The sequence below is a fragment of the Tachyglossus aculeatus genome, chromosome 4 (genome assembly GCF_015852505.1).
Source record: "Tachyglossus aculeatus isolate mTacAcu1 chromosome 4, mTacAcu1.pri, whole genome shotgun sequence".
NCBI classification, from domain to species: domain Eukaryota; kingdom Metazoa; phylum Chordata; class Mammalia; order Monotremata; family Tachyglossidae; genus Tachyglossus; species Tachyglossus aculeatus.
Genome location: NC_052069.1, coordinates 119711448 through 119735380, shown reverse-complemented (window position 1 = coordinate 119735380; position 23933 = coordinate 119711448). Strand labels below are relative to the sequence as shown.

The 23933-nt window shown below is 42.2% G+C and overlaps 1 protein-coding gene across 3 annotated transcripts in view; it reads right to left on the bottom strand.

The window, feature by feature from the left end:
- Positions 1-23933, bottom strand: part of BRINP1 (BMP/retinoic acid inducible neural specific 1) — a 135020-nt gene that overhangs the window by 34688 nt on the left and 76399 nt on the right. For all 3 annotated transcript variants that reach the window (XM_038745915.1, XM_038745916.1, XM_038745917.1), the window contains 2 exons: positions 6024-6214; positions 272-441 (listed from right to left, as the gene is read on the bottom strand). In XM_038745915.1, the coding sequence (XP_038601843.1) occupies positions 272-441; positions 6024-6214 (361 nt within the window). The remainder of the gene's footprint in view (positions 1-271; positions 442-6023; positions 6215-23933) is intronic.

Sequence of the window (23933 nt, the reverse complement as noted above, 5' to 3'; positions counted from 1 at the left end):
CCCGGTTCCGCTACTTGTCTGCTATGTGGCCTTGGGCAAGTCGCTTAACTTCTCTGTGCCTCATTTACCTCATCTATAAAATGGGGATTAGGACTGGGAGCCTCACATGGGACAACCTGGTTACCTTGTATATACCCCCTAGCACTTAGAACAGTGCTTGGCACATAGTAAGTGCTTAATAAATACCATAATGATTATTATTATTACTCTTTCTCCCTCTCTTTCTTTCTATCTTTCACTCAGGGACTCCTAGGGGGATGAGAGCTGCTACCTTGATAGCTCCAGTAGAGATCTGGATCTCATGGAGTCGCTTCATGGTGCCATCACGATCAACGAAGTAGGAGGATGCAAGTTGATGCAAGGCCTCCACGCTCTGCGTAGCATTCCCTGACTTCCTGTCGAGTCGACTTTTGTCCATGTACATGGTCAAGGCCTCCTCTCCTGCAGGGCATAGGAAAAAAAACTTCAAAACGGTTCAGGCATTGACCAAGAGGTCTATAAGAGGTTACCCCATGGAAGATTGAAGAAAATTGTTAAATCACATTCAGCCTTCAGTCCATCAATCAATCAATAGTATTTATTGAATGCTTACTATGTTCAGAGCAGTGTAATAAGCACTTGAGAGAGTACAATACAACAAAGTTGGTAGATACAATCACTGCCCATAATGAGCTTACAGGCTAGAGGCCTTTATTTAGTTCACTCAAAACTCATGGAAGGTTCCATCCGAGGTTCTGGGGGAATGGCCTCCATGACAGTCCCTCTCCCAAAACCCCACAGAGAGAAAGTTTGGGTCGTTACTTTGTGAGTTTAAGTATGTTACAAAAGTTGAATGCCATCCCAAAAGCCCAAATCTTTGGAAAGCATAGACTCTCAGTAGCTAACGGGGGTCTAGGAGGTGGGTGAGGAAAGAAGGGAGGGAAAAAGGGAGGGAGATGATCTGTCAGGGCTGTGGAATAGACTTCTGAAATCTGCTGTGAATATGATCTAACAGGATTCTTCCTAGTGCCCTCTCCACTCACCACTTACACACACACACACACACACACACACACACACACACATTCATAGCCATGATACATCACTCTTGAAGTGATGCCTCTAGTCATTTCTACACAGAAGGTGAATGTGAGGTTCAGGCCAGCCTCGAATAGTAAGGAACTAAACAGCAAGTCGACTGCTGTATGACTCCCTGCGTTGGCTTCCTCCTTCCTCTATGGGCCTGGTTGTCCCCAGGCTATTTCCAAATATTAAAAAAGGACTTATTACCCAGGACATCTTAGTTTAATATGCTGTAATCACACTAGCCTGGAAAATCTAGACATTCACTTGCAGGGAAACAAACCAGCAGTACTCGGAGAAGCAGCATGCCTCAGTGGAAAGAGCATGGGCTTTGGAGTCAGAGGTCATGGATTCAAACCCTGGCTCTGCCAATTGACAGCTGTGTGACTTTGGAGAAGTCACTTAACTTCTCTGTGCCTCAGTTACCTCATCTGTAAAATGGGGATTAAGACTGTGAGCCCCCCAAGGGACAACCTGATCACCTTGTAACCTCCCCAGTGCTTAGAACAGTGCTTTGCACATAGTAAGTGCTTAATAAATGCCATTATTATTTTTTTTTTAAATTTATACTCCAGTCTTGGTTAGACTGGATTCTCAAGCAGAAAATTAGATCTGGATATTTGAATCTGCTAGGCTGGATGAGGCAGGCAAGTCCAGACTGGAGGTCTGGGAATTATTACTGCATAACCAGTGGGGATTTTAAGTCATTGTCCACTGGGAGCAGTAACAGAGAAATATGGGTTGACTCTCTGGATTCCAGCCAGGTTTGTGTTGCATCCGAGGGACAGAAACGGACTCAGGGACATGTGATAGAATGTGACAGAATGTGATAGAATGTGTGATATCTGCCTGCATCTATCCAATAGTCGCTTAAACTGTGAATCCATGTGGGTCAGGGATTGTGTCAGATCCATTTATTTGCACCAATCATAGAACTAAGTATAGTGCTTGGCATTTAACAAATACCACAATAATAATATTATATATAACAGTTTACTGTTATCATTGATATCATCATTATGATTAACAAATAGAGCAAGAAATATGGTTTAAGCCTCCACTGTTCTCTGATGTTTTCATTTAGGACCCAGAAGAATTTGCAAACTCTACAAAAACTGCTCTTCCATGATCCAAGGAAGCAGGAATGTAGCAGCCGACACCTTGGAATGGGATGATGATGAGTGTCTTGGAACCAGAAGCAGCATGGCCTAATGGAAAGAGCACAGACTTGGGAGTCAGAGGATCTGGGTTTTAAGTCCGATTCACCACTTGTCTGTAGCATGACCTTGGCAAGTCACTTAACTTATCTGTGCCTCAGTTACCTCATCTGTAAAATGGGGATTAAGACTGTGAGCCCTATGTGGAACAGGGACTCTGTCCGACCTGATTCTCTTGTATCTACCTCAGTGCTTAGTACGGTGCCTGGCACATGGTAAGTGCTTAACAAATACCATAAAAACAAAAAATAAATAAAAAGCAGAAGGATTCATTCATTCATTCAAACATATTTATTGAGTGCTTATGCAAGCACTGTATTAAGCATGTGGGGTAGTGCAATATAACAATAATGCGGAGAAAGAGGTCATAGGGGTTTAGGTTGTATAAACTGAGTATCTGGGATCCTGGGAAAGAAGGATCTGTAGTCCCTGTGGAAAGAGAGCAGCAAATGTAAACCTCAGATCAAGAGGGGTTAGTAACCTTTTTGCTGCATTATCAAGACTTAAATTCCCCTGTATTAAATGGATGTTCAGTTCAAAGTTGCTTTCTCAATTGTTTTTTTTTTCCTGCAAATTGCCTATCAGCTGGGAAGATTCCTTTCCAAGCCCTTTGGCCCTCTATCTGACCCTAAATCAATCCCTCGGTCAGAATGAGAGGAAAGTGGTTCTGGTTGGGTGTGAGCTATTTGGGGTGGGGGTGGATGTCCAACTTGAGCCCAGTCCATGGTATGTTGCTGCAGGCCAGGGCCGGTGGAGGCTGCTGAGGGTCCAATGTCCTCCCACAATAAGAGGTGCTTTTGCCCAAAAGATGACATCCCTTTTGCCCTTAAGCCTGGCTGAGGGTTGAATGCAATATGAGTAGCTGAACCCACTGTTGGGTACGGACTGTCTCTATATGTTGCCAACTTGTACTTCCCAAGCACTTAGTACAGTGCTCTGCACACAGTAAGCACTCAATAAATACGATTGATTGATTGATTGAAGACATGGGTCCCAGTGGATATTTGTTTCACTCAGTGCAGGGCATTTAGAGAGAAGCGGCAACTGCCTAGGGCTGTCGATCTGAAATGTCAAGGTCTCAAACTGCCCCTCAGGCTTCCTAAGGGGTCAGTTAATCAGTAACATTTATTCATTCATTCAATCGTATTTATTGAGCGCTTTCTGTGTGCAGAGCACTGTACTAAGCGCTTGGGAAGTGCAAGTCGGCAACATGCAGAGACGGTCCCTACCCAACAACGGGCTCACAGTCTAGAAGGGCGAGACAGACAACAAAACAAAACCTGTAGACAGGTGCTTGCTGTGGGTAGAGCACTGTAGTAAATGATTGGGAGACTACAATATAATAGAGTTAGGATAAACAATCCCTGCCCGCAGTGAGCTTCTAGTCTAGTGAGAAAACAGACAGTAAAATGAATTTTGAGTAGGAGAAAAGATACGTACATGGAAGGAGGCCAATTCTCCTGTCCTTGTTCAGAACAGCATTTGATTTAGGTCCTCATTTTCCCTGTCCCCCTCACTCTTCTTCCCTCCTTCTGTCTCCCCCCTCTCCCTGGCCCTCCTCTTCCCCCATTCCCTCTCTCTGCTCACATTTTGGGCTGATTGAGCATTTAGCAGTGCGGTCCAACATCAGCTCCTGTTACAAGGCTTTGCATATTTAAAATGTTGTGCTGTAAAAACAGGAGCGGAACAAGCCGCGGTGAATAATTCACAACCTCGACTCAGTGAAATTAAAAATATATTTCACCACAAAGGTCTTGGTTACTTGGTATTTCTGGGACTACTTGAAGGAAAATGTTTTCTGACTGAGGAACTGAATTTAGCTCACTGCCCGATTTTTTCCTTTTCGATTGTGAGTTACGCAAAACGAGAACTGTGAGAGGTTGAGGTCTAAACCTCTTCTTTTGGTTAAATCAAGAGAGAGTGGGAATTTAGTCTGTTGCAGCCTTACTCACTGCAGGACCAGGAACAGGGAAGTGGAAGGGCAGGGCATTGATCCAAAGAGGAAATTAATGGATGCCTCGGGAAACTAGATTTTCACAAGGATGCCAGAGTCTTTAATGGGTAGACAAGGAACCGCTGTACTTTCATTACCCTAATCATTTTAATGGTGGAGGAAAAGGAATCATGGTTTAGAGTACATAAATCCCAAAGGCATGGAATACCATGTATTTCTGACATCAAATTCGTATTCTCACATGACTGCCTTCACTTTCTGGCCAAAGAAGCTGGGGCTTTTTAAGTAGCTTTCTGCCAATTCACACGTTTCTGGGGGGTTCAAAATTCACGACAGCCTCCCTAATCTAGAATTTGGATCATTTAGAAATGACTCCTGTCTCCATCCCTTTATCCTCTCTACTGCTGACACAGGAAGGCAGGTTTTGATCTAGTGAAGGAAGTTTTCAATCTTCAACATATTTAACAAAGATTCAGTAAACCTACCACAAAGGGATATTCTGTGGCAATAGAGACCTCAGTGGGAAAGGGTAAGAAGACTAAAGAATACTGTCCTGTAAACTCTCTAGGCATTTATCATATTTCACATCTACCACATTTTGCTTCCACTGTACCCACTATGAGGAACCCTCTCCCCCTTTCCTCCGACAGACCACTGTTCTTCCCATTTTAAAAGAACTACTAAAACCACATTTTCTCCAGGAACCTTTTCCTGACTTATCTCTCCTTTCCCCACCCCTTTTCCCTCCCCTACTTCAATACTGATACACATGGCGTAGTGGCAAGAGCACGGGCTTGGGAGTCAGAGGTCATGGGTTCTAATCCTGGCTCCACCACTTGTCTGTTGTGTAACCTTGGGCAAGTCACTTAACATCTCTGTGCCTCAGTTACCTCATCTGTAAAATGGGGATTGAGACTGTGAGCCCCACGTGGCACAACCTGATTACCTTGTATTTACCCCAGCACTTGGCTCTTGACAAATGCTACAATTAATTAATAGATACATTTTAAAAAGGCAGTCAGAGAAAAGTCAGGTAAATAGAGATACTAGAAAGATAAGGCATAAGAAAAAACATAGACATGCATACATATTCATTCATTCAAACATATTTATTGAGCGCTTACTGTGTGCAGAGCACTGTACTAAGCGCTTGGGAAGTACAAGTTGGCAACATTGAGACGGTCCCTACCCAACAGTGGGCTCACAGTCCAGAAGGGGGAGACAGACAACAAAACAAAACATATTAACAAAATAAAATAAGTAGAATAAATATGTACAAGTAAAATAAATGAATAAATAGAGTAATAAATACGTACAAACATATATACATATATACAGGTGCTGTGGGGAAGGGAAGGAGGTAAGGCGGGGGGATGGAGAAGGGGATGGAGAGGAGGAGGAGGGGGAGGATGTGTGGACATCTGTCTATCCTTGCATCCAACTAAACAATATTTTACAAGTGATTCTGTAATTTAAAATCTTCCTACAATCCAAATTATTTTATATGCTTATTTGGGTAATCTTACCAGTCTAATCTCCCCCAAAACGTCAGTACCCCAGCAGGGCAACAGCGAAATTATGAATGGAAAAACAATCTCATTAAGGATCCATTCTTAAAACCACCTGACCAAGCACTCACCATTTGAATGTTGTTCCTGCAAATAATCTGGTCAATTAATTAAATGAGTTCAAGAAGAACAGAGAGTCGAGGGATTCAGAAAGCCCTGCCCTCCCATCCCTGGTACCCCCGGGTTACCACGTTACAACACTGATTTCAGGGTGCTACCTACCTCCCAAGGTAGCAGAGATGAGGATGTGGGTGCCGTACTTTTTAATGATGGTATCGATGAACTGCTGAGTCGTGGGTCGCCTCCCAAGGAGTCTGATGCTTCTCTGAAACTCAGGCATCAGTGGCACTGGGTTGCGGAGCAGATCTCTCCGCTCGATGGCTGTGTTCCTCACCTTCCAACGGGCAAACTCCCTAAAACAACACAGGAAAACCATGCAGGTGAGCCTGGACGGGTAGACACAGAGAAAACTCTACTGAGGTAAAAGACTATGATCGGGTAAGATACCACCACTCTCACCCTGCTACATATAGCAACAAAACTGCATACTTGAATAGACCCTTTTTTTATCATAGGATCACCCAGGCCTTCTGTGTATGAAGTAGAGATGTCTCTCCCCTTTGTACAGATGGATAGACTTATGCTCAAATGTACTGATTTGCCCACTGTAGTCAGGGTGCAGAACTTGCTTTCTCCTTGAGCAAAAGATCTAGTGCCTCTTTGTAAACATTGGATACCTAATCTTGGGAAGTGTCAGGAGAACTTAGTAAATATGTCATTGGTTGGCATGGCAAAAAGAAGCAGTCACTGTATTTTTCCCTTTTGGGAAATGTGCACCCAGCATTAAATTTCCGATGAGCACCAGTGATACACGGCATCATTGTCCAGTGAGGCTTACTGACCAGGAGAGCTAGCAACATGCAAACTGGCTGCAGCGGAAAGTGAGTCCTGAAAGCAACCATTTTTCTCCAGTATCCAGCCCTTTTGGAAAGAAGCAGGACCATCAGAGTCCTAGTACAGTACTCTGGGCACAGTAAGTGCTCAATAAATATGATTGAATGAATGAATGAATGCATGAATGGTTTTTCATTTCCCTGGGAAAAACAAATAATTTTATTATGTCATCTCAACCAAATGAGTAGAGAACCAAAGCATTAACGAGAAGAGGGAGAAGAACTAGAAAGAGAAACTAAAAAGGAGTTTCTCTCCCTTCCGATCCTACCTTCATTAAAGTGGGGTGTGAACTGATGGAAGAGAAGCAAAGTATTAATGGAACAAGAGATATGGAAGCCCATACCCTGTGTTTGCCTCTAACCCCAAGGCAAGGTGCCTCTGTGTTATAAGATAGGACTTAATGTGCTACCCACAGTCCTATCTCAGGGTGGACAAGTGTTCCCCCTTCAACAAAAGGTCCAGTAGTCTTTCCTGCACATTTGAAATCTTTACTTAATTCCTGTAAATCTCCTGGCACCTTGGACCCGCGTGTTAAAACCAGGCATCTGATCTCAAAAAGTGACTAGTGATCTCAAATTAGTGCTCAAACAATCAACGGTATTTATTAATACTTACTGTATGCAGAGTACAGTACTAAGCACATGGGATCATGTAACCAACTCCATTGCATCCTGACACACATTCTTATGCTACCTGCTGACACAGAGGGAATGATCCTGTATGTATCATTGAAAATGCTATGAAAACAAGCATGTGCCTATATGTACAAAGCCTAGGCACAATCCGAGAAACTGTAATGGAAGTCAAGTAGAGAATCTAAAAAATTAGCAGCAATGACAGAAGATGTAATCTTCCTTTCCTATCTCTTTCCTTTGTTTCTTATTTTCATTAGTTTAGGTGTGGGTGGGAGAATTCTGAATGTGTTCACTTCAGCAGATTCTCATGTTCTCTTAACTAAGTGATAAGAGGAGGGATGCAAGGAGATGGAGGGGTAGCATAAGAAAAACTAGGTTGCTCCTGCCACCCCACATACACATACACACATTTTTTAAATGCTAAATACTTTTTTTCACAGATCTTAGGCTGTTGAGTACTCTTCACAAAGCTGAAGGTTCTACCATTTATACGTATGAAAAGAGCTCAGATGAATAGATATATGAGGATTTTATTACACATATAAAAGGAGAGAGAATTTCTGGGTAAGAAAGCCTAAGTCAGAATGTTAATTAATAACTTAGTAATAAGAAAACAATTAAAAATCACACTCAATTCCTAAAGTTCATCAGCCAACAGAAGGAAGAAAGACCATCTGTGCTGCTTCCCCAAAGAGAGAAATAATTAATTCCTAGAAAACAAAAGCACACTTCTTCTCCAGGAGGCTAATGTCTGATATACAATTTCCACCTACACAGGCATAACTGAATGACTAGTAAGGCACCTAGCTTTTCACCCTAGTGGGTGCTGTCAAGCTTTTAGAGGTCACCTATTGTCAGAGGTGATCTTCTGTAGGGGGAGAGGGAAATGTGGTCTGCCGTAATTGAAGAAAAAAAATGAATCCCTACTCTTTTCTGAATTATCTGAATCATTACCTTAACTTTCTACACTTCTTTGCCAGGGGAGAGCTGAGAGAAAAGAAGATGTGTGTTCAGAGATTGAGTGAAGTGGAGACTTGAAACAATGATTAGGAGGAAGTGGAGAACAGCACTGATGTGTGTGGTAGTGTGTGTGGGAGGAGGGGGAAGTTATTGCCTGAATTTTCTGGGTAATTAACTCACCCCTCAACTTCCCAGGCCTCAGGGTACCTGTAACTGTAACAAACACCAGGACCAAATTTATTGGAACAATCTGGGTTTTTTTGTTGTTTGTTTGTTCGTTTGTTTGTTTAGGTTTAGTTAGTCTGAAACCAGTTCCTTACATATACCCACCTGCACACCATTACTGGGTAGGAAAGGGAACAGCCAATATCATTATCCTCCTTTTAAAAAGAGGGAACTGAAGCATAGGCATCTTCTAGATTTCTCAGGGACTCAATAATGGAGCAAGGAATAGACCCCAAGTGTTCCAACTTCTGACTAATCTGAATAAAATTGAATGGTTTCTACTCTACTCTAACACATTTTCAGTTGAAGTCAGCCTCAGTGGAATGGTTTACTGAGGCAACAGGAATCTGGGGAAACACATAAATTATCACACAAATTCCGACCTCTTCGCAACTTTCTTTTCCCTTGAGCCAGATTGGTCAGAAGGTCTGATTACTGTCTCAGAGGAGCTGTGCTTTCGAACAAGGAAAGTTACACCACCAAGAACAGCAGAAGAACATAGGTTTAGTGGCTGCTTCCTTTGATTGCTTTATTCTGCTGGGACCTTCCATACAAATCCTGGACTGATCCTTGTGACAAGGAACCACCCCCTGCTCTGCTGAGAGAAAAGTAAAGCTAAATTTGGTTGGAAATATGCAGTGAGATAATTAAGCCCAATTAGACATCCCAGCAGGATGGGGTAACCAATTAGTGAAAGATTAAAGCAGGAGTCTGGGTGGCATAGGGAAGGTAACAACCCAAATGCAGGAATAACAAAAGAAGACATGAAGGGAACTGGGAGAGGGGTGGGGATAGGGATGGAAAATCCACTGTGCTCAGGGGAAGAAGGATTCTCAGTTACTAATGATAATAATAATAATGGCACTTATTAAGCACTTACTATGTGCAAAGCACTGTTCTAAGTGCTGGGGAGGTTACAAGGTGATCAGGTTGTCCCATGTGGGGCTCACAGTCTTAATTCCCATTTTACAGATGAGGTAACTGAGGCACAGAGAAATTAAGTGACTTGCCCAAAGTCACACAGCTGACAAGTGGCGGAGCCAGGATTTGAACCCATGACCTCTGACTCCAAAGCCCTTGCTCTTTCCACACTGAGCCACACTGCAGTTGAAGCTTCTATCTTTTCCCTCATTCTAAATTTACATTAAAGTGCAGGCCTAGAGGCAGAGATTCTATCTGCTGATTCAGATGTTGAAAGGAGGGGAATAAGGACTGGGAAATAAGAAAGGGTTAGAGGGGGGAAATCAATCAATTAATAAATCAGTGGTATTTATGGGGCACTTTCTGAGTGTGGGCAGGGAACATATCTACCAACTCTGTTATATTGTACTCTCCCAAGTACTTAGTTCAGTGCTTTGCACGAGGTAAGCCTCAATAAATACGATTGATTGATTGTGGAGCACTCTACTAAGTGCTTGGGAGAGTACAGTACAACACAGTTGGTAGACTCAATCCCTGCCCTCTACACTGTAGGCTCGTTATGGGCAAGGAACATTTCTGCTACTTTATATTGGTATTTGTTAAGCGCTTACTATGTGTCAAACACTGTACTGTACTCTACCAAATGCTTAGTACAGTACCCTGCTCAGAGTAGTTTAATAAATACCATTGATTGATTGATTACCCACAAGTCCCTTACAGTCTAGAGGGGGATACGGTCATTCAAATTAATTAAAGATAGGGGAAATGGGAGACTATAAGATACCTACAGAAGTGGTGCAGGGCTGGGAGTGGAGTGAATATCAAGTGCTTAAGGGGTACAGATCCAAATGCCTAGACAACAAAGGAGGGAGGGCAAGGAGGGGAAATGAGCAGTTATATGGGGAAGGCCTCGGGGGCGGTGGGAAAGAAGAAAAGGTTTGGAAAGAAGGCTAAGAGGGAGGTGTTGGGAGGTGAGAGGGGGCAATGTAAATGATAATTAATTATTATTAACGATTATTATTATTATTATGGTACTTGTTAAGTGCTTACTAGGTGCCAAGCTTACTAGCTTACTTAATAATAATAATAATAATGATGGCATTTATTAAGCGCTTACTATGTGCAAAGCACTGTTCTAAGCACTGGAGAGGTTACAAGGTGATCAGGTTGTCCTACGGGGGGCTCACAGTCTTCATCCCCATTTTACAGATGAGGGAACCGAGGCCCAAAGAAGTGAAGTGACTTGCCCAAAGTCACACAGCTGACATGTGGCGGAGCCGGGATTTGTACCCATGACCTCTGACTCCAAAGCCCGTGCGCTTTTCCACTGAGCCACGCTACTTCTACACTTAGGTGCCAAGTGCTTACTAGGTGCCCACTAGGTGGGCTCACCCGCTGTTGGGTAGGGACTATCTCTATATGTTGCCAACTTGTACTTCCCAAGCACTTAGTACAGTGCTCTGCACACAGTAAGCGCTCAATAAATACGATTGAATGAATGAATGGAGCACTGTTCTAAGCATTGGGGTAGATGTAAGTTAATCAGATTGGGCTCAGTTCCTGTCCCACTTGGGGCTCACAGCCTTAATCCCCATTTTACAGATAACGTAACTGAGGCACAGAGAAGTTAAGTGACTTGTCCAGTGTCACATAGCGGACATGTGGCGGAGCCAGGATTAGAACGCAAGTCCTTCTGACTCCTAGGCCTATGCTCTATCCACTAAGCCACGCTCCTTCTCTAAAGGGAAAGATAAGGCAGGAAGAATCTATTCTTCTCATTTATCCCAGAATTGAGGATGCTTTCTCTTCTATCCTCCTGAGGCAGTAATATAGGTCCTGGACACCAGAGAGATATAAAAAGGCTATGGGATTGAAGCAGCATGGCCTAGTGGAAAGAGCACAGGCTTGAGAGTCAGAAGGTCATGGGTTCTAATCTCGGCTCTGCCACTTATCTGCTGTGTGGCCTTGGGCAAGTCACTTCTCTTTTCTGTACCTTAGAAACCTCATCTGTACAATATGGAATGAAACTGTGAGCCCCACGTGGGGCAGGGATCATGTCCAACCCGATTTGCTTGTATCCATTCCAGCACTTAGTACAGTGCCTGGCACACAGTAAGCGCATAACAACTACCACACAATTGTAGTTCATCCTAATTCTGAAGTCTCTCTGAGTATGGGAATCACTGAAAAAGAGGAAGGAGTTCAAAGCTCCGGAGAAAGGAGGGAGCATGCCCTGGTGCCATCCCTGAGTCAGCATGGGGAAGAGGGGAATCCAAGGGCACAGCTAAATCTGGAAGGATGCATCTTAACATGAGAGGATGTCAGAGCAAATTGGATCGCCTGCCTTCAAAATTCCAAGATGACCAAAGGGGCTGCAATGGAAAATCAAGCTGAGAACAGACCTAAGGGTTTGTTGTTTTAGCACAGAAAAATGAAATGTCTCAGAGGAAGGGATCATTTTTTAATAATTAGAGAAAGGTTTTGATTTTAATGGACGGTAGGGGCAGGTGATCTAAAATGGCTCTCCATGTCATCCTTCTAATGGGATCTGGACAGTGTTGTGAGAGGAAAATCAATCTATACCACCCTAGCTGACTGGATTCCCCTATGGGACAATGCATATACAGCAGGATAATCTACATGTCCCATTTTCTCAGGTAGAACCATTTCCAAATACTCCATATCCACCTAGAGGGTGGGTTACAGGAATAGGAAAAAAACATAAAATCCAAAAACTGATTTAGCCACCACTGAACTTCCTTCACTATCACCTTGACAAATTAAGGCTTCAGATGAGCAAGGAAATTTTACTTTTCCTGCTCACCAATCCACCTGCTCTGCCCCAGCCTTTACTTTAATGGAACATCTGCTAAACAGCAAAAAAGCCAGGGGATGGATATCAGAAAGAAAGAAAAAGCCCTGGTTATCCAAAACCTAGATATCTCACTGCTGGGTAATTGCATTGACTGTGTAGTATCATTTGTTTAGATATGGTTAGGGAGTGATGTGGTACAGCATATAAGTTTTAATAGATTTCTAAAATGAGAATGATGTTCCCAGGGACTCCTGAAATCTGATGTGTTTGGGATAAATAAAACATTTACAAATCAATTTACCCAATTTGGCAAATATTTCTAAATAATCTATTGTCAGAGCGTGTCAGAACTAAGTACAGAATAATGCAATTGATGGTTGAATTATTTTCCAATAATCATAAGTCAGATTCAACACTACTATTTGATTATTTCTTCCTTTGTATTTCTTTTTATTTTTAAGAATGAATGAAGAAAACAGATTTTGGGGAGCTATTCTTGCTTGTTTTGTAGTCCAGCCTATTCTGTTCCCTTCAGGCCCAAGTGACCAATCTGGTTTTAAATGCTGATTCATAAAAACTATCAAATAGTGGCTTTACTGCAGAAAGGCCAACACCTTCCTCTCTTTCGTAGCCCTTTGGGAGGCTCCCTAGTAAAATATGAATAGAAGTGATTTTCTATGTCTCTAATCAATGAAGATGGTAATGGGCTTGGCACTTAGGCTGATGAACAAGGGCTGTCCAAAGGCACAAAACATTGTCAGAAGAGCTCAGGGATACAAAAGACACCTGAAGAGAATGCATACCAAGAATTAGCCCTGGCCAGATAGTTATATTGAGATTTAATTAGATGAGTCTCAGAAAAGGAATAATCATGCCAAATATTAAGAAATGTTATAACTGGAAGGCCCGCTGGTCCATGCCACTACGTCCCAAGACAAGTAATGGAGCCTTGAGTTTGTTCAGATCAGATACATGCAAAGGCAGGAAGAAATAGGCTGGAGTGGATGGGCCTTGATCACCAAGAGCAAGGTGAGATGACCTCATCAGCCTCCTTCACCTAGGTTTCCGTGTCGATGATTCTGAAAAGTGAGCTGATTAACCCAGGACCCCTTCCAGAGTCTGAAAGCCATTCTGTTCACTTTATTTCAGTGCTGGAGAATGGAAGATTTCTCTGGCAAATTATTCTTCTATCCCTCTTTCCCCTACTTCTCCACAAGCAACTCTCCACATTATTTCTCTTGGGTCTAGAAGAGTTTTAATAAAAGTTTATGTAGCACTCAGAAGGATAACATTTCACCTATTCTTCAATCGGTACATTTCCAGAAGATTCATCCTGTCATTCTCTCCCAAACCCAACTCTACTCATTCCAACTCGAAAAACTCCAAACCCAACCCTACTCATTCCAACTCGAAAAACTCTTGAATAATACTTTCCTTCCACATTCCCAGCCTCTTAACTTTGCCTATCACCTGTCCTGAATTTGAGGGTTGTGTTCTAAATGTGGATCAATTACCAAACAACCAGTGACTCCTGAAGTAGGGGGCCCAAGCCATTGACTAATAGGGATCATTTTTTCCTTCTCAGTAATGTCAGAAGATAGAGGCAATTGTTTTGGTTAAGTGCTTATTATGTGCCAGGCACTCTACTACGTCCTGGGTTAGATACAGGCTAATGAGGTTGGACACAGTCTACATCCCATATGGGGCTCACATTCTTAATCTCCATATGAGGTAGCTGAGGCACAGAGAAGTTAAATGACTTCCCCAAGGTCACACTGCAGACAAGAGACAGAACTGGGTCTAGAACCCAGGTCTTCTGACCTCCAGGCCCATGCTTTATGCACTAGGCTATGCTGCATTCCATCCCACCAACACTCTCAGTCTATACCTGCCAAATTGGCAGGAAATGTTAAATTTTGAAAAATTGGCTTAGAATTCCATCAGAAATAGAGCCCTTTTGATTCTCTTTATTAATGAATTCTGCTGTAGCTGAGGTGACAATTTGGAACGTCAGATGTGAGGAATTCCAGCATGAGGTGGGAATGGGGAGGGAGGGGTATCTAAAAAGAGAAAGTGCAGAGGACCCTGGGGTTGAATGGTCAGGAAGGCTGGAGAAAACCCAGTTTCTTTTGGCCCATCTAGAGTAATAATATAATAAATGATGGTAATAAATATAATAATTGTTAAGCACTTCCTATTTGCCAAGCACTGTACTAGGCACTGGGGTAGAAACAAAATAATCAAGTTCCACCTGGGGCTCACAATCTAAGAAGGAGGGAGAACATGTTTTTAATCCCCATTTTGCAGATGAGGGAACTGAGGCTCAGTGAGGTTAACTGACTTGCCCAAGGTCGCACAGCAGGTAAGTGTTGGAGCCAGAATTAGAACCCAGGTCCTCTGACTTACAGGCCTGTGCTCTTTCTGCTAGGCTGTGGTACTTCCAAGGAAGAACCAGGAAAAAATCCAGCCCCCTTCCTATCATTCAGTCAATAGTATTTAAAGTTGAGCACTTACTGTGTGCAGAGCACTGTACTAGGTGCTTGGGAGAGTACAATATAACAATATAACAGACACATCTCCAGCCCACATTGAGGTCACAGTCAATCGGGGGAAGACAGAAACTAATACAAATAAATTACAGGTATGTACATAAGTACTGTAGGGCTTGGAGGGAGGACGAATAAAGGGAGTAAGTCAGGGCAATGCAGAAAGGAGTTGAAGAAAAGGAATCCCATATTTTCTCTGAAGCTCTGCTGAGTCAGTTCTTTCTGGGCCAAAATCCTGGTCCATGCCCAAAACTTTCTGATAACCTACCCAAATCCTCACTTCATTGTTATAGGTGATTGTCCAATGCTAATCCCCAGAATTACAAAGTGCATAGCAAAAAGGCATAGTGGAAAAAAAAATTAGATTTGGGTCTGCATGGGTCAGGTCTTTTTGGAAAGGAATTTTAGGTTGAAAAATTCCACTTTTCCTTCAGTTAATTACTTAACTATGGTATTTGCTAAGCGTTTATTTCACATGCCAAGCACTATGCTCAGCCCTGGGATTTATGTAGTATAATTAGATCAGTCCAAGTCCCTACCCCAAATGGGGCTCAAAGTCAAAGATGGAGGGAGAACAAGTATTGAATCCACATTTTAACAGATGTGGAAAATGAGATCCAGAAGTAAAAGTAACTTGCCAAAAGTCACACAAGAGGCAAGTGGTGGAACTAGGATAAAATCCCAGGTCTTCTTCCCCCCAGTCCTGGGCTCTTTCCACTAGACTATACTGATTCTCTTCAAATCTTCCCAGAATGGAGCTAATATTAAGTGCCAAGCTAACATTAACAAGGTCACTCTATTCAGACAAGATGTATTTGTTTGGGCATGTCCCTTTCACAAAGTCCTTGGGAACAGAACTTTTTCAGTTTTATTCCTGTGCCTTCAATTTTCTAAACATTTCACTCCTCTAATGCCAGCTTACTCACTGTACCTTGAACTCATCTATCGCACCACCAACCCCTTGCCCAAGTCCTCCCTCTGACCTGGATCTCCCTCCTACTTCATATCCAACGGACCACCACTCTCCCCACCTTCAAAGCCTTATTAAAATCATATCTACTCCAAGAGGCCTTCCCCAACTCAGCCCTTATTTCTCCTCCTCCCTTTGTGCATCGCTTATGAATGAGGATCTGGATCCTTTAACTATCTGATATACACCCCACTCTCAGCTACCCAGCATTTATGTACACACCTGTAATTTCTTTTAATGGTTGCCTACCCACCTAGACTGAAAGCTCTTTGTGGGCAGAGAATATGTCTATCATTTCTGTTGTTTTGTACTCTTTTGTGTGGTTAGTATAATACTCTACACACATTAAGAACTCAATAAATACCACCAATTGAGCTCTACAATTTCATTTTCAAGGACATTTCGTCTCCAGAGACTTGAGGATCTCTCCCTCCTAATCAAGGAATGGTATGTATTGAGCACTTAACATGTGTTGAGCACCATGCTAAGTGCTTGGAAGAGTATATAATTCAACAGAGTTGGTAGACCCGCTCCCTGATCCTAATCCTCCACCAGTGGCCTTCTTTGGTCCCCACTTAGAAACGGAGGCTCTGGAAATTTCCAGTAAGAGGATGTTTCACTGCAGCCTAGCAGGTGATGGGATTCTGGCAAGTGTTTTGTGCAACTCTAGCTCACCAACGGCAAACTGTCCACTCTGTGATAATCCTGAATTTCATAATCCTTTGATAGTTGAAGCAAAATGGAGAGAACAACATTTCCAAAGTATTAGGCAGCATGTTAGGGGCATGAGTGTGGGTGATGTTTCTACCATGAGAAACCAACATAATTCCTTATAATAGGAGGGGATAATAGTATGTAATGGGAATGATTTATTCTGCATTGTTCTGGAAGAAAGAGAGGAAGAAATGTTGAATCACTGGGGACAGTGAATTTTATGAAGGAGCAGATGTGCAAGAGGTTCTTACCTTCAGCCTGGGCTTTATAGCAGGTCTTGTTGAAGGACTGAATAGGAAAAATGAGCTCCTAATCTAAAAAATCAAAAGTTTGTGAAATTTCTGCCCTACAGTCCATATTTCCAGGCAGGTGAAGGCCCAAATTACCCAGTACAGATACGTGCATGTTCTTGTTGACAAAAACTTTTCATGGGCTAAAACCTCACATCTCATTTTCTGGCTTAGTTTACCCAATCAATAATACTATGCAGTAGTAGAAGTAGTAGTAATAATAGTAGTAGTTGTAGTAGTAAGTTGGTTGTGTTATATTACTCTATTTATTTATTTATTTTATTTGTACATATTTATTCTATTCATTTTATTTTGTTAATACGTTTTGTTTTGTTCTCTGTCTCCCCCTTCTAGAATGTGAGCCCACTGTTGGGTAGGGACTGTCTCTATATGTTTCCAACTTGTACTTCCCAAGCGCTTAGTACAGTGCTCTGCACACAGTAAGCGCTCAATAAATATGATTGAATGATTGAATGAATGAATGAATGAATGAATGAATGTTGTGGGCAGGGAACGTGTTTACCAACTCTGTTATATTGTAATCCCCCAAGTGCTTTATACAGTGCTCTGCACGCAGTAAGTGTTCACTAAATATTATTGACTGATTGATTATAGTAATAATAGTAATAGTAGTGGTTGAGGTCATAGTAGTAGTAGTAGTAATAAGCTAGTTGTGGGCTTGTCCCCTGGACTGTAAGCTCACTGTGGGCAGGGAATGTGTCAGCTTATTGTTATGTTGTATTCTCCCAAGCAGTTAATACAGTGCTCTGCACACAGTAAGCACTCAATAAATACGAGTCACTGCTTGAATGATCGTAGTATTAGTAGTAGTAACGGCATATATTGAGCACCTGCTGGGTTCAATGCACTGTTCAATACACTTGGGAAAGTACAACAGGACCAGGAAATATGTTCTCTTCATTTTCTTGAAGCATCATTCAGTACAAATCTCTCCACTCATCAGAACCCTCCACTGACTCCCCATGTCCTTCTCTGTCAAGCACTCCTCCCAATCAATTTCAAGGTTCTTCACCAACACACTATCTTAAATATCTGTTTCTCTTCACCCACATAATAATAATGATGAAGATGATGGTGATGATGATGATAATAATAATAATGGTCTCCCCAACTCATTCTCTTCTCTAGTTAATGGTTTAACTGCACCTTCCTCTCTATTCTCCCACCTTTGTCCCTTGCTTACACTGTTCTCCCAACTTGGATCTCCCTGCCTCCACAATTGAAAAGCCCTATTACTCCCTAAATTCAAAACTTTCTTGAAATCCCATTTTTTCAAAAATAAACCTTTTTACTGATTAATTCCCCGCATCCCAGTGCTTATAAATCTATTAGTCATTTCTAGCTCTTATATACTCGTCCTATGCTCTTATGTAAAAGAAAGCAACAAGTAAGCAGTGTGTCATTGCGGAAAGAGCACAGGACTGGGAGTCAGTAGATCTGGATTCTAATTCTATCTCAGCCACTTTTCTGCTGTGTAATTTCAAGCAAGTCACTTAACTTTTCAGTACCTAAGTCCCCTCATCAGAAAAAAGGGGATTAAATACCTATTTTCTCTCCCACCCTTGCCCTTTGGTTGTGAGCCCCATATGAGCCCCAGATTAGGCTGTATCTAATCTGATTGCATTGTATCTACCCCAGTGCATAATGCAGTGCTTGGTACAGAGTAAGCACTTTACAAACATCGTTATTATTATTATTATTATTATTATCAGTAATAATATATCATCATCATCACCAAATCATGTTTACACTGAATCATTTATTTTGAATACACTGTAATTTCATGTCTGTCTTGCCCGTTAGAATAAAAAGGTCTTTTGTGGGCAGGGAATGTGTTATGTCTCTGTTTTGTACTCCCCAAGCACTTAGTACCATGCATTGTACTTCAATGTATGTTCAATGAATGCTGCTGCTGCTACTACTACTACTACTACTACTACTACTACTACTACTACTGACTATAAAGGGACATGTAACCCCAGAGACAGATATGGACATATTATTCAATCATTCATTCATTCATTCCATTGCATTTATTGAGCGCTTACTGCATGCAGACCATTATACAAAGCGCTTGGAAAGTACAATTCAGCAATAAAGAGAGGCAATCTCTGCTCATCCCAGGCTTACAGTCTAGAGAGGGGGACAAAATTAGAATAAATGATGGAATATACATCTGAAATGGAATGAAAACCTGAAATAAGCATATGAATAAATAAATGCTAGAAGTGACTGTGCTGATATGGTTCAGTATCTTGGGAGTTAAGTTGGGAAGGCTTGTTGGGGGAGATATGAATTTAAGACTTGGTGAGTAATGTGGTCTGTCAGATTTGTGGGCAGGGAGAGAGAAGCAGACAGTGGAAGAGAAATTTGCTTTTTGCCATTTTCCCAGGAAAAAAAAATAATAATTATATTTGCTAAGCCCTTACTATGTGCCAAGCACCATATTAAGCTCAAAAGCAGACACAACTAATCAGATTGGCCACAGTCCCTCCTTCACCTGGGGCTCAGAGTCCAAGTAGGTGAGAGAACAGATGCTTACTCCCCACTTTAGAGATGGTGAAATTGAGAAACAGAGAAGTTAAGTGACTTACCCAAGGTCACATAACAGGCAAGTGGCAGAGCCAGGATTAGAACCCAGAATGGGACTGGGAGTCAGAGACCTGAGTTTCAGTCCTGGTTCCACCACTTGTTCTCTGCGTGACCCTGGACAAGTCACTTAACTTCTCTGTGCTTCATTTCCCTCATCTACAAAAATAGGGGTTCAATACTTGTTCTTCCTCCTACTTAGATTCTGAACTCCTCAAGGGACCTAATTATGTTGTATCTACCACAGTGCTTATTACATTGTTTGGCACATATTAAGTGCTTAACACGTACCACAAGTATTGTAATTATTATTCCTCTGACTCTCAGGCCCATGCTCTTTCTCTTAGGCCATGTTTATTCTTTCTTCTTCAAGTAGTTCACACAATTTTACTAAAGTCTCCTCTTCCATCCTTTCATATAATAGTAATAATAACGATGATGGCATTTTTAAATGCTTACTATGTGCCAAGCACTGTTCTAAGCACTGGGGATGATACAAGGTAATCAGGTTGTCCCATGTGGGGATCACAGTCTTAAATCTCCATTTTACAGATGAGGTAACTGAGGCACAGAGAAGTTAAGTGACTTACTCAAAGTTACACAGCTGACAAGAGACAGAGCCAGGATTAGAACCCACGACCTCTGACTCCCAAGCCCGTGCTCATTCCACTGAGCCACGCTGCTTCTCTATGTACTTTCCAACCTCCATTCCTGCATCTACAATCAATCAATCAATCAGTGGTATTTATGGAAAGCTTACTGTCTACAGAGCATTGTATTAAGTGCTTAGGAGAGTGGGAGAGTACAGTATAGTAGAGTTGGTAGACATGTTCCCTGTCCACAAGGAGCTTACAGTCTGGAGGGGGAGACAGGCAATAATATAAATAAATAAATTACAGATCTATACATAAGTGCTGTGGTGCTAAGGGAGGGGTGAATAAAAGGAACAATATCTATAATAAAAGCATGAGAAGGATTAAGCCAAGAACAATCTGGTTTTATTTGGCTCAGTCAGTCAATCAATCAATCAATCATATCTACTGAGTGCTTACTGTGTGCAGTGCACTAAACATGGGAGAGTAAATAATAATAAAAATAATGATTATGATATTTGTTAAGCACTTACTATGTGCCAAGCACTGTTCTAAGCACTGGAGTAAAATATAGCAGAGTTGGTGGACATGTCCCCTGGCCCACTATGGGTTTACAGGCATTAAAATAAATTCTGGATATGTACAAAAGTGCTGTGGGGCTGAACAAGGGATGAAGGTATGAATCCAAGTGTAAGAGTGCCACAGACAGGAGAAGGAATAGGGGAAATTAGGGCGTAGTTACAGAAGGCTTCTTGGAGGAGATGTGATTTTAAATAAGGCTTTCAAGGTGGGGAGAGTGATTGCCTGATGAATTTGAAAGGGGAGGGAGTTCCAGGCTGGAGGCAGGATGTGGGTGAGGGGTCTGTGGAGAGAGAAATAAGACTGAGGTACACTAATCATCATCATCAATCGTATTTATTGAATGCTTACTATGTGCAGACCACTGTACTAAGCACTTGGGAACCTAATGAGTAGGTTAGCGTTAGAAAGCAGAGTGAGCGTGCTGGGTTATAGTACAAAACCTGTGAGGTAAAATAGGAGGGGGCAAGGTAACTGGGTGCTTTAAAGCCAATGGATAACAGTTTCAATCAATTAACCAATCAGTCATATTTACATCTTTATAGTACAGAGCACTGCACTAAGCACTTGGGAGAGTACAGTATAACAGAGTCGTTAGATACATTCCCTATCCCCAATAAGTCCCCAGTCTAAAGGAGAGACAGACATTAAAAGAAACAACTGAATTACAAATATGTACATAGCTGCTGTGGGCTGAGGAAGGGGTGACTAAAGGGAGCAAATCAGGACAACGCAGAAGGTAGTGGGAAAAGAGGAAATGAGGGTTAATTCATTCATTTAATCGTATTTATTGAGCACTCACAGTGTGCAGAGCATTGTTTAATCAGGGAAGGCCTCTTGTAGAAGATGTGCCTTCAATGACTCTGAAGGTGGAGAAAGTAATTGTATGTCAGATATGATAATGTCAGATATGAACCCTGAGGGACACTCACGGTTAGGGGGTGGGAGGCAGAGGAGGAGCCTGTGAAGCAAACAGAATGAGCAGCCAAAGAGAAAGGAGGAGAACCAGGAGAGGACAGTAACAGTGAAGCCAAAGTTGGACAATGTTTCCAGGAGAAGTGGGTGGTCGACAGGGTCAAAGGTAGCTGAAAGGGCACAGAGGATTAGGATGGAGTAGTGGTCATTGGATTTGGCAAGAAGTTTCTGTTTGATGCGGAGGTGGATGGGCAATCAAGGCTCAAGTGGCTTCAAGGATGCTGTGTTGATTCACGGGAGGCAGACACAAGACTGCACTCTGGCTGTGAAATATGTAAGATGATTCAGGAAAGGAAGGGTGGGGGGACATCTCAAATCCACATCTTTGGGTAGTACAAGAGTAAAAAGGTCTAAAATTAGGCAATTCACAGATGGGATTATAGAGGATACATGAAAATGTGTGTTTCTGTCAGAGCGCTAAATGGTCAGGCTCTTAGAGTTGTAGCTGCCGAAAATCAAAACAAAGAATGAGCAGGAGCCCTGGGGTAAAAAGTTCAGCAAATCCCTTCAGGGATAATCTGATTCTCTGTGTGCAGAAGGCAGAATTGCAATAAGTCCAGAAATAGGAACTTCCAATAAAATGATGATTTTAAAATTATGACAATGTAGTTTTTCAGGGATTGGTTCTTCTAGGTTTCGGACATTCCTTCCTATCTGAGAGAAGCATTTCAACCCGGCCAAGAAAATGGGACATCATTCTCTCTTCTTCAAAATCACAGCTTAGAGAAAAGATCCTTTCATTCAAGGATCTTCATTCCTTACACAAATTCACTTCAGACATTCAACATGAATGCTTCCAGACCTCAATTTCTTTGAAATTTCCCCAGCCCAAGAATTTTAATCTGAAGTCCAAATTAGTTCCCCAAATTAGTTTGGTAGACCATTCCATCTCAAAGTTTATAAACCACAATAATGGGTTCAATAAGTACCATTGATTGATAGATTGGTGATGAGAAGCAGCGTGACTCAGTGGAAAGAGCCCGGGCTTTGGAGTCAGAGGTCATGGGTTCAAATCCCGGCTCCACCAATTGTCCGCTGTGTGACTTTGGGCAAGTCACTTAACTTCTCTGTGCCTCAGTTACCTCACCTGTAAAATGGGGATTAAGATTGTGAGCCCCATGTGGGACAACCTGATCACCTTGTATCCCCCCAGTGCTTAGAACAATGCTTTGCACATAGTAAGCACTTAACAAATACCATTATTATTATCATTATTATTATTATCATTATTATTGGTACACCTGACTGTGCGTTATGGTTGCAGCTTCTCTCTAGCAGCATTCCAGAAGCAAGTTACTTTCATAGATGTGTCCTCCATTTCTTAGGTCATGTTTCAAAAACTTAAAACAAACTGCATGATGTAGGCTTTGCCTAAGATCATAAACCATATCACAGCCACTGATGCTTATGGCTTTTCCCATCTCCCAATTCATACATAAACAATGATGTTCTCTCTAGACTCTTATTGTACAGAATATTTGGAGAGAACAAGATAAGCCAACCAAAATCTACTGAATCATCCAAATAAGTGTCAGTTTTATCTGAAGGTTATTCTCCAAGAATAGTTCTGCCCTTATTCAGAAAAGAAAAAAATCCAGGCAGCTGGAATAGGGAGGCTAAGACATCTGTACTTCCTCCTTCTACTTTCTGACCCTCAGAAATACCTCAGATAATAATAATAATGACATTTATTAAATGCTTACTATGTGCAAAGCACTAATCTAAGCGCTGGGGAGGTTACAAGGTGATCAGGTTGTCCCTCGGGGGGCTCACAGTCTTAATCCCCATTTTACAGATGAGGTAACTGACGCACAGAGAAGTGAAGTGACTTGCCCAAAGTCATACAGCGGACAATTGGCGGAGCTGGGGTTTGAACCCATGACCTCTGTCTCCAAAGCCCATGCTCTTTCCACTGAGCCACACTGCTTCTCACATAAGAAAAGATAACTCAAAATGTCCAAGATTGAACTCCTTTTCTTCCCTCCCAAACCCTGCCCTCTCCCTGACTTTCCCATCGCTGTTGACGGCACTATCATTCTTCCTGTCTCACAAACCCGCTACCTTGGTGTCAACCTCGACTCTGCTCTCTCGTTCACCCCTCACATCCAATCCATCACCAAAAACTGTCGGTCTCACCTCCGCAACATAGCCAAGATCTGCCCTTTCCTCTCCATCCAAACCACTACCCTGCTGGTTCAATCTCTCATCCTATCCCGACTGGATTACTGCATCAGCCTCCTCTCTGATCTCCCATCCTCCTATCTCTCCCCACTTCAATCTATACTTCACGCTGCTGTCTGGATCACCTTTGTGCAGAAACGCTCTGGGCATGTTACTCCCCTCCT